Source organism: Tamandua tetradactyla, chromosome 3, assembly GCF_023851605.1.
Source record: "Tamandua tetradactyla isolate mTamTet1 chromosome 3, mTamTet1.pri, whole genome shotgun sequence".
In the NCBI taxonomy this organism is placed as follows: domain Eukaryota; kingdom Metazoa; phylum Chordata; class Mammalia; order Pilosa; family Myrmecophagidae; genus Tamandua; species Tamandua tetradactyla.
In genome coordinates this window covers 112674790-112691377 of record NC_135329.1, presented here as the reverse complement: position 1 = coordinate 112691377, position 16588 = coordinate 112674790, and the positions used below count along the sequence as shown (strand labels likewise).

The 16588-nt window shown below is 35.0% G+C and overlaps 1 protein-coding gene across 2 annotated transcripts in view; it reads right to left on the bottom strand.

Moving 5' to 3' along the window:
- Positions 1–16588, bottom strand: part of KYNU (kynureninase) — a 154857-nt gene that overhangs the window by 105139 nt on the left and 33130 nt on the right. Inside the window, exons 1-2 of one of the 2 annotated variants that reach the window (XM_077153694.1) lie at positions 12800–12917; positions 5813–5916 (exon numbers count right to left, since the gene is read on the bottom strand). In XM_077153694.1, coding sequence (XP_077009809.1) covers positions 5813–5916; positions 12800–12811 — 116 coding nt within the window. In that variant the 5' untranslated portion in view covers positions 12812–12917. Of the gene's footprint in view, positions 1–5812; positions 5917–12799; positions 12921–16588 lie in introns of those variants that run through there. The other variant, XM_077153693.1, reaches the window with a different exon arrangement.

The window sequence follows — 16588 nt, the reverse complement described above, 5'->3', positions numbered from 1 at the left end:
AAAAAGCATTCAACAAAACTCAGCATCTATCTCTGATAAAAATACTTCAAAAGGTAGGAATCAAAAGAAATGCCCTCAATATCATAAAGGGCATATATGAAAAGCCCACAGCCTGCATCATACTTAACTGTGAGAAATTGCAAGCATTTCCCCTAAGACTGAAAACAAGTCAAGGATGTTCATTGTCACCACTATTATTCAACATTGTATTAGAAGTTTTAGCTAGAGCAGTCAGGAAGGAAAATGAAATAAAAGGTATCCAAATTAGAAAGGAAGAAGTAAAACTTTCATTATTTGCTGATGACATGATTCTATATTGGAAAATCCTGAGAAATCTACCACAAAGCTATTTGAGCTAATGTCATGGTCAGGTTCATGTATCAACTTGGCCAAGTGTTGGTACCTGTTTGTCTAGTACAGCAAGTGCTGGCCTGTGATCATGACCACATCAGTGGCATCCACAGTTGATTCCATTTGTAATAAGCCAAGAGGGGTGTCTTCTGCAATGAGTGATGCTTAATCTAATCAATGGAAGCCTTTTAAGGAAGATTCAGAAGAAACAGGCTCTCTTCCTGCTTCGGCCAGCAAGCCTCACCTGTGGAGTTCATCCAGACCTTCCATCAGAATCATCAGCTTCACAGCCTGCCCTACAGATTTTGGACTCTACATTCCCATGGTTTCATGAGACACTTTAATAAATTTTGTATTTACGAATACTTCCTGTTGATTCTATTTCTCTAGAGAACCCTAACTAATAATAAAACAAATTTAGCAAAATGACAGGATACAAGATTAACATACAAAAATTAGTAATGTTTCTATACACAACCAATGCCCTACCTGAGGAGACAATTAAGGAAAAAATTCCATTCAAAATAGCGACAAAAGAATCAAATACCTAAGAATGAACTTAGCCAGGGATGTGAAGGAAATATACACAGAAAACTACAAAATATTGCAAAATTAAATCAAAGATCCAAATAGGTGGAAATACTTTCTGTGGTCATGGATAGGAATGTCAAATGTCATTAAGATGTCAATTCTACCTGAATTGATCCACAGATTTAACACAATACCAATCAATATTCCTACAACCTACTTTGAAGAGTTGAAAAGCTAGTTATAAAATTTATTTGGAAGGGAAAGAGATCTTGAATAGCCAAAATATTCTTAAAAAAAAAAGAAACAAAGTTAGAAGACTAACATTTCCTGATTTTAAAGCTTATTATAAAGCCACAGTGATCAAAACAGCATGATATTAACACAAAGATAAATATATTGATCAATGGAATTGAATTGAGAGTGCAGAAATAGACTTCTCTTTCTAGGCTATGGCCAACTGATCTTTGATAAGGCCCCCAAATCTACTGAACTGGGACAGAATAGTGTTTTCAATAAATGGGTCTGGGAGTACTGGATATCAATAGCCAAAAGAATGAAAGAGGACCCCTACTTACACTTACACAAAAAACCTATCTTAACTTAGATAGGTTCCAAGATGGTGATTTAGTGAGGTGTGGAATTTTGTTCCCCTCCAGAGCAGCTAGTAAATATCCAGGAACAGTAAAAAAACAACTGCTGGGGCCACAATAGTGACCGGTCACACAGTGTATACCCGTCTGGACAAGCTGGACCAACTTCAATCCCACACAGAACTGTAAGTCCCCCAAGCTGCAGAGGCCAGTGACCCTCTCCCACAGGCATGGCAATTTCGGTCCTCAAGGGGAAAGGAAAGAGACTTTACTAACAGAAGGGGCTTAGCTCAATCAAGCTCCAATTGCAGAATTAGTTGACAAATTCTGACTACTGAAAATAGGCCCCCAGCTCAGATAACCCTTGAATAAGAGCTAACAGAACTAGGAGTTTTTGCCTTGGCAGAAAGGGGGCATAGCTGATGGGAAAAAAACAAAACAAAACAGAGGCTTTTTGTATCAGGCAGTACAAAATACATGAAAAGGGCTGGACCCTAAAAAAAGGGGGGGCACATAAAGCCTGGAGATAACGGAGCAACATATCAACTTAAGCTCTTGATTAACAAACCCAAGGATTGAGGAATGGGGGTCCTGTTCTGAAAATGATTTTTTTTTTTGCTTTGTTTCTTAACAGCTCATTAGATATAACTGCAATGTTTCTCAGGCTCCAACTGCCCCAGGTAAGACTCAATTAAGCTTATCTGAGAGACAAAGTGGCTGGTCAGGTGAAAGGAGTTAATTCCCTGGAGGCTGTGCCTTCCCCAGGAGCAGGGTGGGACCCAGGTTAAGTGGAATCCCTTCCTCAAGGAATTTTGACCCCTCCTGGGACAGGAAAACTGAAGCAATTAAAGCCAGCCTACAACTTTTCCACTGTCTCAACCATGCCCCAAGTAGGGACAGTCTGCTGAAATTAAAGGCACTGTATCACTTCATGCTGGTGAGAAACTGCAGGTAGACAAGTACTACATAATGGCCAGGATAAGAAAAACAGAGTCTAGAGGTTTTATAGGAAAGTCTGTCAACCTGCTGGTTCTCACCTTCAGGGAAAATCAATGCAAGTGACTCTTTCCTCCTGAGAGAAGGCTAGTCCGTCTGGGAAAATCTGACCCTCTTAAAAAAAAGTATCCATATATGCAGGGCAAAAAATAGAAAAAGAAGAACTGAAGAATTCTGATCTGTTAAACAAAACTTATGTTAGAGGTCTAGAATAAGCTGAATCAAATGTTAAAGAACAGATAGAGAACAAAGCCATCCAGCAAGAAAATCTTAGGGAAAAGAGTGAAAACAATCTCCAGAATAAACTAATTAAGGAAATCAAATGCTTAGGTGTCAGGTAAAAATAATAAGTCATACTAGGAAAATTGAAGATATGGCCCAGTCAAAGGAACAAACCAACAATTCAAATGACATGCAGAACTTGAAACAACTAATTCAGGACGTTTGAACAGACATGGAAAATCTCATTAAAAATCAAATCAATCAGTTGAGGGAGGATATAAATTAGGTGATGGGTGAAGAAAAAGAAGAAATCAAAAGTCAGAAAAAACCAATCACAGAATTTATGGGAATGAAAGTCACAGTAAGAACAGATGAAAAACAAACAAACAAACAAACAAACAATGGAAACCCACAACAATAGATTTGAAGAAGCAGAAGAAAGGATTAGTGAACTGGAGGACTGGATATCTGAAATCTGACATGCAAAAAATATATAGGGAAAAGAATGGAAAAATATGAGCAGAATCTTAGGGAACTGAATGACAACATGAAGCACATAAATATACATATTGTGGGTGTCTCAGAAGGAGAAGAGAAGGGAAAAGAAGGAGAAAGACTAATGGAAGGAATTAAAACTGAAAATTTCCCATCTCTTATAAAGGATCCAGTAAGTGCAGTGTACCCCAAACAGAATAGACCCAAATAGACATACTCCAAGACACCTACTAATCTGACTCAGATGTTAAAGAGAAAGAGAGAATTTTGAAAGCAGCAAGAGAAAAGCAATCCATTACATACAAGGGAAGTCCAATAAGACCAGTGTGGATTTCTGAGCAGAAACCATGGAAGAAAAACTTCCAGCCAAGAATTCTATATCCAGTAAAATTGTCCTTCAAAAATGAGGGGTAAATTAAAACATTTTCAGGCAAACAATCACTGAGAGAATTTGTGACCAAGAGACCAGCTCTGCAAGAAATACTAAAGGGAGCACTAGAGGTAGACAGGAAAAGACAGGAGAGAGAGATGTGGAGAATAGTGTAGAAATGCAGATTATTAGTACAGGTAAAAAGAGGAAAAATATTAGATATGAGCTATAAAACCCAAAAGGCAAAATGGTAGAAATTATTGCCTTTACAGTAATAATGCTAAATGTTAATGGCTTAAACTCCCCAATCAAAAGACACAGACTGGTAGAACAGATTGAAAAACAGGATCCATCTATATGCTCTCTACAGGAGAGTCATTTTAGACCCAAGGACAAACAAAGTGAAAGGTTGGGAAAATATATTTCATGTAAACAACAATTAGAAAAGATCAAGAGTAGCTATAACAATATCTGACAAATTAGACTTCAAATGTAAAACAATTAAAAGAGACAAAGAAGGACAGTATGTATTAATAAAAGGAACGATTCAACAAGAAGACATAACAATCATAAATATTTATGCACTGAGCCAGAATGCTCCAAAATACATGAGGCAAACACTGAAAAGAGAAATAGACACATCTACTATAATAGTTGGAGACATAAATTCCCCACTCTCATCAATAGATGGAACATCCAGGCAAAGGTTCAATAAAGAAACAAAAAAATTGAAAAATAAAATAAATGAGCTAGACTTAACAGACATTTATAAAACATTACACCTCACAACAGCAGGACACACCTTTTTCTCAAGTGCTTATGGATCATTCTCAAGGATAGACCATATGCTAGGTCACAAAGCAAGTCTCAATAAATTTAAAAAGATTGAAATCATACAAAACATTGAAATCATATGAACACATTTCAGATCATAAAGAAATGAAGTTAGAAATCAATAACAGGCAGAAAGCCAGGAAATTTACAAATATATAGAGGCTAAGTAACACATTGTTAAACAACCAGTAGGTCAAGAAGAAATTACAAGAGAAATCAGTAAATATCTTGAGGCAAATGAAAATGAAAACAAAACACATCCAAATTTATGGGTTGCAACAAAGGCAGTGCTAAGAGGGAAATTATTGCCTAAATGCCTATATCAAAAAAAAAAAGAAGAAGAAAGAGCAAAATTTGAGGAATTAACTGTTCACTTGGAAGAACTAGAGGAAGAACAGCAAACTAACCCCCAAAGAAAGACAAAGGAAAGAAATAACAAAGATTAGAGCAGAAATAAATGAAATTGAGAACATGAAAACAATTGAGAAAATCAACAAAATTAGAAGTTGGTTCTTAGAGAAAAATCAACAAAATTGATGGACTTTTAGCAAGGTTGGCAAAAAAAGAAAAAGAAGCGAGGATGCAAATAAATAAAATCAGAAATGGAAGAGGAGACATAACCACTGACCCCACAGAAATAAAGGAACTAATGAAAGGATACTATGAACAACTTTATGCTAATGAACTAGACAAAATAGATAAAATGAACAACTTCCTAGAAAGGCAGAAACAACCCACACTGACTCAAGAAGAAATAGATGACCTCAAAAAAAAAATCAGAAGTAAAGAAAATCCACAGCAAACTACTAAAGCTAATAAATGAGTACAGCAAAGTGATAGGGTACAAGATCAACACTCAAAAATCAGTAGTGTTTCTACACACTAGTAATGAGCAATCTGAGGAAGAAATAAGAAAAAAATTCCATTTACAATTGCAACAAAAAGAATAAAATATTTAGGAATAAATTTAACTAAGGATACAAAAGACTTATACACAGAAAATTACATGAAATTGCTAAAAGAAATCACAGAAGACCTAAATAATTGGAAGGGCATATCATGTTCATGTTTGGAAGACTAAATATAGTTAAGATGTCAATTCTCCCTAAATTGATTTTAGATTCAATGCAATACCAATTCAAATGCAAAAAACTTACTTTGCTGAAATAGAAAAACCAATAACCAATTTGTTTGGAAGGGCAGGGTGCCCCAAATAGCTAAAAATATCTTGAGAAAGAAAAATGAAATCAGAGGTCTCACACTACCTGACTTTAAGGTATCTTACTAAAGTACAGTGGTCAAAACAGCATGGTACTGGCATAAAGATAGATATACTGACCAATGGAATCAAACAGAGTGTTCAGATATAGACCCTCTCATCTATAGACAATTGATCTTTGATAAGGCAGTCAAGCCAACTCACCTGAGACAGAGCAGTCTCTTCAATAAATGGTGCTTAGAGAACTGGATATCCATACGCAAAAGAATGAAAGAGGATCCATATCTCACACTGGATATAAAAATTAACTAAAAAAAGAATCAAAGACCTAAACATTAGATCTAAGACCATAAAAATTTAGAAGAAAATGTAGGGAAATATTTTATAAAACTTGTAATAGGAGGTGTTTCCCTAGATCTTACATCCAAAGCACAAGCATAGAAGAAAGAAACAGATAAATGGGAACCCCTCAAAATTAATACTTTTGTGCATCAAAGAACTTTGTCAAGAAAGTAAAAAGGCAGCCTATGCAATGTGAGACAATATTTGGAAACCACAAATCAGGGGGTTTAATACCCAGAATATACAAAGAGATCCTTCAACTCAACAATAAAAAAGACAAACAATCCAATTTAAAAATGGGCAAAAAACACAAACAGACACTTCTCAGTAGAGGAAATACAAATGGCTAAAAGGCACATGAAATGATGTTCAACTTCACTGGCTATTAGGGAAATGCAATTCAAAACTACAATGAGATATCATCTACACCCACCAGATGGCCATTATCAAAAAAAAACAGAAAATGATAAGTGCTGGAGAGGATTTGGAGAAAGAGGCATACTTATACACTGTTCGTGGAAATGTAAAATGGTAAAACCATTGTGGAAAGCAATTTGGCAGTTCCTCAAGAAGCTAAGAATAGAATTGCTATATGATCCAGTAATCCCATTGCTAGGTATCTATTCAGAGGACATGTGGACAAGGACATAAATGGATATTTACACACCTATGCTTATAGCAGCATCATTTACAATTGCCAAGAGATGGAAACAGCCCAAATATCCATCAATAGACGAGTGGCTAAACGAGTTGTGGTATATACATATGATGGAATATTATGCAACTGTAAGACACAATAAAGTCATGAAGTATGTAACAACATGGATGGGTCTTGAAGACATTATCCTGAGTGAAATTAGCCAGAAATAAAAGGACAAATAATGTATGGTCTCACTGATATGAACTAAAATTAATGAGTAAATGCGGAGAATTTCAGTTAAGAATACAGGTTATCAAGAGATAGAAATAAGGTAGAGATTGGGTAATTCGTGCTGAAGGAAATCAGATTGTGCAACAAGACTGATTGTAAAAATTCAGAAATGTGTAGCACAATACTATCTGATTGTAGCACAAAACTACCTGATTGTAGCAAAATACTATGTGATTGTAGCACAAGAAGGGGGAGAGAGAAATGAGCAAAATAAAGTGTCAGTGACTGAGAGACTTCAAGCAGAATCAAGAGGTTATCCTGGAGATTATTCTTACGCATTATATAGATATCCCTTTTTCAGTTTATGGTGTATTAGAGTGTCTAGAGGGAAATGCCCAAAACTATAGAGCTGTGTTCCAGTAGCCATGTTTCTTGAAGATGATTTTATAATGATATAGCTTTTGCAATGTGACTGTGTGATTGTGAAAACCTTGTGTCTGATGCTTCTCTTTTCTACAGTAAGGGCAGATGTGTAAGATATATGGATAAACAATAAACAAATAATAAGGGGAAAAAAGTAATATAAATTGAGTAGATTGAAATACTAGTGGTCAATGAGAGGAAGGAATAAGGGATATGGCAAATATGAGTTTTTTCTTTTTTCTTTTTTTGCTGGAGATATGTAAATGTTCAAAAAAATGATCATGGTGATGAATACACAACTCTGTGATGATATTGTGAACCATTGATTCTATACCATGCATAGAATGTTTGTATGTTTGCTTGTTTTGTACAATAAAAATATTTTTTTTACAAAAATTAAAGTGTATCCAATATAAGAACAAGTTCCATAAAACTTCTGGAAGAAAATATAGGGAAACATCTCCAAGACTTAGTGAGATGAGGTAACTTCTTCAACTTTACACCCAAATCACAAACAATGAAAGAAAAAATTGATAAATGGGAACTTCTCAACATCAAATGCTTCTGGGTATCAAATAACTTTGTCAAAAAGATGAAGAGGCAGCCAATGCAATAGGAGAAACTATTTGGCAACCACATATCAGAAAAGTGTTTGATACCCTGTATACATAAACAGATGATACAACTCAACAACAAAAGAACAAACAACCCAATTATAAAATGAGCAAAAGACTTGGTATACATCCAGAATAGCTGAAAGCAGTAACATGAACATATGTTTGTACACTGATGTTCACAGTGACATTATTCACAACTGCCAAAAGGTGGAAACAACCCAAATGCCCATCAAAAGATAAGTGGATACAGGTGGTTCAGTGGTAGAATTCTTGCCTTTCATGCGGGAGACCCGAGTTTGATTCCCGGACCATGAACCCACTCCTCTAAAAAAAAAGATAAGTGGATAAACAAGATGTGGTATATACATATGATGGAACATTATGCAGCAGTAAGATGAAATGAGGTCATGAAACATATGAAAACATGTATGGAACTTGAGAACATAATGCTGAATGAAATAAACCAAATGCAAAAGAATAGATGTTGTATGATTTTGCTTTTATGACCCTGGTAAAGGTATACTCAGAGGCTTATGACATAGAATATAGGGAACCTAGAGATACACACAAGCTAGAGATGGGTAAATGGTTAGCTAATGAGGTTAAACTGAATGCGAGGGAATGTAAAGAAGTGATAGTAATTCTTTGGTGGGGTCATAAATGATATTGCCATATTGATGATGAATATGATTCAGATTGGTTGTATAGAGCCTTGTCCTACTGATTAACATGACATGAACTACTTCAAAGCTATGAATCTTGAACAAAGAATCAATAATAAAGGGGTATAGGAAGAAAACTACTACTGCATACTATGGCCTATAGTTAACAAGAAGATATCAACAGTACCACAGCAATATCAGGGGTAAATAATTGGGGGGCAAGTACAAGTTAAGGGGATGTTTAGGATTTGCTATTTGGGGATGGTTGTTTATCTGTTATTATTCGTTTCTGGAGCAATGAAAATTGTATAAAATTCAGAATGTTGATAATTGTCCAACTAAGTGAGGATGTTGTAAGACATGGATTGTTTATTTTGGACATTATCCATGACGACAAATGAATGGAGGTGGCAGAAGAATACATAGTGAAGCAGAAAGGCAAACTGTGGTATATATATGTGATGGAATATTGTCTGGTTACAGAAAGGAATGAAATTATAAGGCATTAAACAAAGTAAAGGGACCTTGGGGACATTATATTGTACAAAATAAACCAGAAACAAAATAACAAATATTGTATGGTAGCTTTTGGAAAATACTTACAAGAAAATTGATGTCTAGATAGTAAAGCTCATAGAGCAGTCACATTTTATCCAGAGTTGTAAGTCTTATTTCTAAATTCTGAGATGCTGTGATATATGTGTATAATCTGGTGTTTCCCTGGAACTTTAGGTACATGGGTGATACCTAAGACTCAGAGTCTATGGAAGTTAGCATTGCTACACACAACTGTTAAAGACACCAAAAAAAGAGATGAGGCATCATTAGTAATAAAAACGAAGTCAATCTGGTTGGCACTAAGATAAATCAGAATACATGGCAAAGGAAGATATTTTCTGTATTTTAGAGCTTCACTTACTGTATGAGACCAAAGGAAGAGAGTTTTATTTTGTCCAAAACCTAAACTTTCTTTAGCACACAATCTTACCCGACCTGCGTAGATAGCTCATTTTAACAACCCAAATACATGGAGCCCAGAATGGGAATGAGAGCTTATAATGCTGTATAGTTTAATGCAATATCCAGATAATCCCAGAATAGTGTGGATAAAGAATTAAAAAGTATTGGCAATGTCTCTTGAGTGACTGGAGAAAAAATATGGAACTATTAAACTTTCCCATCTGGGAAATCCCTGATACACTTTCAAACATTAGGAACCCCCAAGTTAATAGGCCAAGGATCTTGATCTTGAGGATTGCTCTTTTGAGACTTATTTCTGTAACAGGGAAGCTAAGCCTACCTATAATTATGTCTTAAGAGTTACTTCCAGAGAACCTCTTTTGTTGCTCAGATGCGGCCTCTTTCTCTAAGCCCAACTCTGTAAGCAAAATCATTACTCTCCTTATTACATGGGACATGACGTCCAGGGACTTAATTCTCCCTGGCAATGTGGGACATGACTCTCAAAATCAGCCTGGCCCTGGCACTGTGGAATCTACAATGCCTACCTGACCAAAAGGGGAAAAGAAATGCAGCAAAATAAGGTTATCAGTGGCTAAGAGAGTTCAAATGGAATTCAGAGGCTATTCTGGAGGCAGCTCTTATACAGTCTACTGCTATGTATTGCTAATTGCCACAGTTTGCCAACCCCCAACCAACAGCATTTCTGTTAACCCTCAACAACACCTAGTGCTCTATCCGAGATTCTACAGAAGTTTCACGCACTAAGATTACTCTCCAGAACCTGAAACCTCCAGATGGTTCCTAGGCCAGATAGGTCCTGAAACCCAGAGGTACAAGTCTATCCAAGAACATCAACCAACTTCATCCCCCTATCCCATACTATCAATACTTCTTTTCAAAAAAAAAAAAAAAAGTTAGAATAGGCATAGCTCAAATATCCCCAAAGATTGGTAGAAGGATCAAAGGAGAAAGAGGAGTTAAAACGGAAGTTAGAATTTAACAAATGATTATGACTGCTGAATCATTATATTGATATTTCGTTTTAGTCTCCAACATCTTGGAGCAGGTGGAAGAAAAACCTGAAATTGTGGAACTGTAACCCATACCAAACGTCGATATCTTTTCTATGACACCTCATTAAGATCTACTTCTAAATGTATTGCTTTTTTGATTATATATTATATTCACAGTAAAAAGTATATTTAAAAACTTAGAGAGAGAGAGAGAGAGAGAGAGGGAAGGAGGGAGACAATGGCTTAGGTCACCAGCTAAGAAGTAGGACAGACATGGATTGGGCAGACATGGATTGGAAGAGGTGGAAAAGAACAGGTGGTCAGATAAAATACATGACACAAATAGGTGCCCTGATCTAGAAGGGGGAAATAAAGGTCTGAAGAAGAGATAAACTCTAGAAACTAAACAATGGTCAGAGAGAGAAGATTGGAAAAGGCCTGAGTGCAAGTTGAAGCTAAATATTTTGGAACAAACAATGATAATAATGAGCCAACACTTTTCAGATTAAAAATGGAAGGGTTACGAGGGATCAAGAATGTGATTGGGTGCCTCAAAGAGCCCTGGCTTCTATGGGCAGGTAGGGGCGTGGAGGTGTTGAAAAGTGCAAAACTACACAAAGCAAAGCAAGAAAGATATGAACATTGCTTACTTATTTTTCTCAGAATTGTGTTTTTATTGTTTATGCTTCTTGAAACTTTAATATGCATCTCCTTTCTTAATCATTATGTGACTGATGGAGAATAGGTAAGAGAGTTTAAGATTATAAAATTTTTTGTTACACAGCAGTATCAAAAAATGAAAGTAAACATCAATGTAAGGGTAAGTGGTATGGCAGAGAAGCATTTTCCCGGAACTCTTAAGTCCTGAAAATACCCTAGTAAAGTAGGATGACCTTCAGGAGATGAATACTGTACACGGGAAGCATTGCTGAATGAGTATCCAAGAGGCAAGTACACCGTCTAAAGTTCAAATTCATTCTCTGCTCTCTCTTATAATAAGGCCAACAATGAATATTGATAATTTTTATTAATTATGACCCTCATTTAAAAAATATTAGACCTACTAGTGCAAATGCTTCCAAATGTGGTGATATTTACTTTGCAATCTGTGGATAAAAGTTATGCAACAAAGTTATTACAGGCTTAATAAATTATATAAACCTCTAATATTCTTGCATTAAGTTTTGAACCTGCATTCTTAGCCACTAAAACTAAGAACTTTCCATGTTATCTAAGAGTCATGCTAATGAAGGTCAATATAGTCACTGAAAGCAAAACTGTAAATGAGAGGTGCTGTTTCCAATAAGAAAGACCAATAGCAGGAAGAATGAAAATAGATGGAGAAAACAAGTGTTGTCCATTCAAAATTCTAATCTGATTTGGTTTTAAGTTGTGGAGAAAAGAATCAGGATTGACTCTTCTCTCATATTTATTTTTTTTATACTGATCAGAAAATTTCAAAAAATTATTTTTAGTTTCAACTTTATCAGGAATTATTGGGAAAGGATATAAAAATGTGTAAGATTAGGGTGTTTCCTTAAGGGGTTTATAACATACCTAAGAATATATAACTTATAGAAATAAACAACTCTAAACCCCCTACCCTGGAATAGTGACTAATAATTCAGCATACATTCATGGAGACATAATCAATATGCCTGAAAATATTGTGCTTGAAGTTGTTACGTGTTCAGCAGGCAGAAGTAGAAATAGTTTTACAGGCAGAAGAGCAGAATAGAAGAGATGGTGGAAAAAAAATGGGTCCTGATTTAATGATGATGGTTCAAACTAATCTCCTAGCCAAGACCAAAGGGAGCATCTTTCTTAACAAAACATTTTCAGTTTGGAGACAGAGATAACTTCCGCTGCACACAATATTTGTCATCTTCAGCATTTTTTGTTGTCTTATAATAATTATTGATATAGCTTAGCCAAGTTTCAATTTTGAAAAATAAATAAAATCTTAAATGTCAATACCTTTATTAGTTATTAAAGAGGTAAAAGAAAATGATCACAAATGATTTAGATCTGCCAACACAGGGTGAGGATTTGCATTTAAAATATTTTGTAAGTTTTATTCTTGACTCTAACACTGACTTGCCTTGTGACCTCATATTACCATTTCTGATCCTCAGGTTTTTCATTAATTGAAAATATTGAATGATGTGATTCCTAAGTTTCCTCTATGTTATAAAATACTAAGATTCTGTCATACATATTTCCAAATATTAGACAACCTAGTATGAGTTTTTAAATACTTGCATGAGAGGTCGGATAAAAGCTTTTAATACAATACTTACATTTTGGCCCATTTTTCTAGCTCTTCTTCCAGATATGTTTTAACCATTTTTGGTTGAAGTCCAAGAGAATTTCCCAAGAAATAGATGGCATCTTCATCCTTATTCACTAAAGATAAATCAACTGAAACAGAAGAAAATGTAAAAAATGCTTATCCAATTAATTAACATTCTTCCATTTGGCATTGCCAATCCAAACAATTAATCTAATTAACTCCAAGAAGGATAATAAATGACTTGAAATTTCTCCCAAAGGTAACATCATTTTCTCTGAAAAATAATTGACCTTTTACATTTACAGTTTAAAAATTAAATCTATAGAGGCTATTGTTGAGATATGCTATATTTATTGAACTCTACCAAAAAAAAAACGTATTAGCAACCACTTTCAGTCATAGTCAAAGGTAGTGGAAAAAAAAGATTTAAAAACAGAAATTTAACAGGGAGTACCTGCTTATTTAATCATAGTAAATGGTTAAAATCAGAATTTAGGCCAATACTAATCATCTGCATTAATCCGTGTTACTGGAGATACAGCAAATGTTTTAAAAATCTAATTGAAAGTAGCTAAAATAGGAAGTGTTATGTTGTATTTATATTACCACAATAAACATTTCAAAATCTAAAAATTTGTAAATTTGTTTTTCATTTTGCCTATCTATAAACATATGTTTGATATCAATATAGAGATTTTTCTCTATACCTACATATTATTCAAATGAATTAGAGTTTTATTGATTTACCTATTTTACAACTCTGCCTGGATTGCAAACAAAGGCAACTTCATTAGCAAACCAATACACGTGCCTAAAATATAGTCAAGAAAAACACAGGTTTATAATTTTGCTCTATTGAATTTTCTTTTAGTTCTGTGGAGGAAAGATTTCATTGGAATCATTTGTTAGTAGTTTTATCTTTACCTCAGACTTCTTTAATTAAACCTTAAAAGACTTTTTAAAAGTACACCATCTCTTTCATCCCAATCACTTTTATAGATACTCGGCCTTCTTTTCATCAGCATCTTTTAAGCCTAACCCAATAAAAGTGCAATTATTGTTCAAACATTTACATTGGATTCATTTAACAGTGTTTCATGGACTTAGAGAACACCAAGAGGCTCACTGAAGGATTTATTTAAAATTTAGAGCTTTTAATCTTTGTATTGTGGTTCAAAGTTCCACTAAGCATTCAAATGAATACATGTAGAAGGTTAAATATGTCTCATAAGTGACACATGATGAGGAGGCAACTGCCCTGACCACTCTCCCATCATCCAGTCCTGTTCTTTCATTGCTGAGCTTTTAACTAATAAATAAGTTAGTTTTAGAAATTCATTCTTTTTCTTTTTATTGAGATATATTATATATTCACATACCTTATTATCATCTGAAGTGTACAATCAGTGGTTCACAGCATCATCACATAGCTGTGCATTCCTCATCACAATCCATTTTTTTTTTATATGCTGTGTGGCTGGTTCACATTTCATTTTTTTTCCATGTGAGTATCCACTATAGCAGCACCATTTGTTGCATTTTGTTTGTTTGCTTTTTGTTTGTTTGTTTTGCTTGTTTTGGGGGGTGTGTGGAGGTGGAAAGTGCATGGATGGGGACTCAAACCCGGGTTTCCCACATGGCAGGTGAGGATTCTACCACTGAATTACTCTTGCAACCCCCATCACAATCTATTCTTGAACATTTTCATTACTCCAATAAAGTTTAAAGAAAAGAAAAAGAAAAGTAGAAAAGAACACCCAAAACATCCCATCCCCATTCCCACTATTGTTCTTTATTTACTTTTTCTTACTCATCTGTTTATGCACTGGATAAAGGTAGTCTCTAAAGGTCAGCCTCAAGGTTTTCACAATCACATGGTCACACATTAAAACCTCTATAGTTATTCAATATCTAAGAATCAAACCTATTGGATTACAGTTCAATAGTTTCAAGTAATTTCCTCTATCTATTCTAATGCATCCAAAACTAAAAATGGATATTATCTATATATTGCATAGGAGTAACCTCCAGAATGACCTCTTGACTGTATTTAAAATCTCTCAGCCACTGAAACTTGTTTTTTCATTTCTCTTCCCCTTTATGGGCAAGAAGTCTTTGGAAGTAATTTTTATATTGCTGTTGAATGTGGAAGAAAATCAGGACTGTAAACATAATTATCTTGTCCCATGCCAGCCAAAACTATTGCTCCCCATTTCCTTTTAACATTTTTTTCATGATTGAGTTGTTTGTTTAATAAGTCTCAGACCACACCATCTGGCATTTAATCAGTGCTATATAATGTGACAGGATAAAGTACCAAGAAAGTGTATTTTGTCCAAGTCTCCCCAAATGAAAAGATAATCTATCACACCCTACCTCATTTCCCTCTGATATTCATAACATGAAAAACAAGCAGAACTTTAAGCCTTGGAGGCCTACGTTTCTCTTGTTTCAGCAGAATGATAAACAGATATTGCCATTACAAACTGATGGGGACATATCTACTGACCCTGCAGAAATAAAAAGGATTGTAAGAGAGTACTACAAACAATTGTATGCCAACAAATTCAATATCTAAATGAAATGGACAAATTCTTAGAAATACTAAAATTACCTAAATTGACTTAAGAAGAAATAGAAGATCTCAAAAGACCTGTTAACAAGCAACAGATTGAATCAGTAATCAAAAATTTTCCAAGAAAGAAAAGTCCAGGACCAAATGGCTTCATGGGTAAATTTTACAAAACATTCCAAAAATAATTAACACTCTGTAAATTTTCTAAAAAAATTGAGGAGGGAACACTTCCTAACTCATTCTCTGAGGCCAACCTCAGCCTAATGCCAAAATGAGTTAAAGATATTAGAAGAAAAATAAATTATGAATATCTCTTATCAATACAGATGCAAAACTACTAACAAAATACTAGCAAACTGAATCCAACACCACATTAAAAGGATTATACATGATGGCCAAGTGGGATTTATCATAGAAATGAACATTTTCATTGCTCCCAAAATCAAGTTGTTGTATTTGTGGTTCCTTTAGTCTATTAAAACAGATAATAGACTAAAGGAAACAAAACAAAACAAAACAGAAAAACATGGTTATTTCACTTGATGCAGAAAAGGCAGTTAATTTTACCTAGCATCCCAAGAGTGAATGGGGACTTAAATACTCCCTTATGTGCTGGTTTGAATCTGTCATGTCCTCCTAAAAAGACGTGTTCTTTTAATCCATTCTTGTGGGAACAGACCTGTTGTTGGCTGGGATCTTTTGATTAGGTTGTTTCCATAGAGATGTGGTCCAGCCTGTTCAAGGTGGCTCTTAATCCTCTTGCTGGAGTCCTTTATGTGAGGATGAAAGGAAAAGCCATTTTGAAGAGAGTCAGAGAAGCAAGACAGAGATGCCCAACAGAGGAGAAGCAAGATATTTTTGGGAGAAGGAGCAGCAAATGTTGTCATGTGCCTTCCCATGTGACAGAGTAACCCGCAGATGCCTGCAGGTTTTCCTCCAATAAGGTATCTTCCACTTGATTTCCTAATGTGGATATTTTCATGGCCTTAGAATTATAAATTTGTAACTTAGTAAATTCTCCTTTGTAAAAGCCAACGTGTGGTGGTTAGGTTCTGGTGTCAACTTGGCCAAGTGATGGTGCCCAGTTGTCTGGTCAGGCAAGCACTGGCCTGACCATTGCTGCAAGGAATTTTTTGTGGCTGGTTGATAAACCGGAAGGCTGGTATACTAAATCATTAGTCAGTTGACTGCATCTGCTGCTGATTAACTAGGTATGCCTTC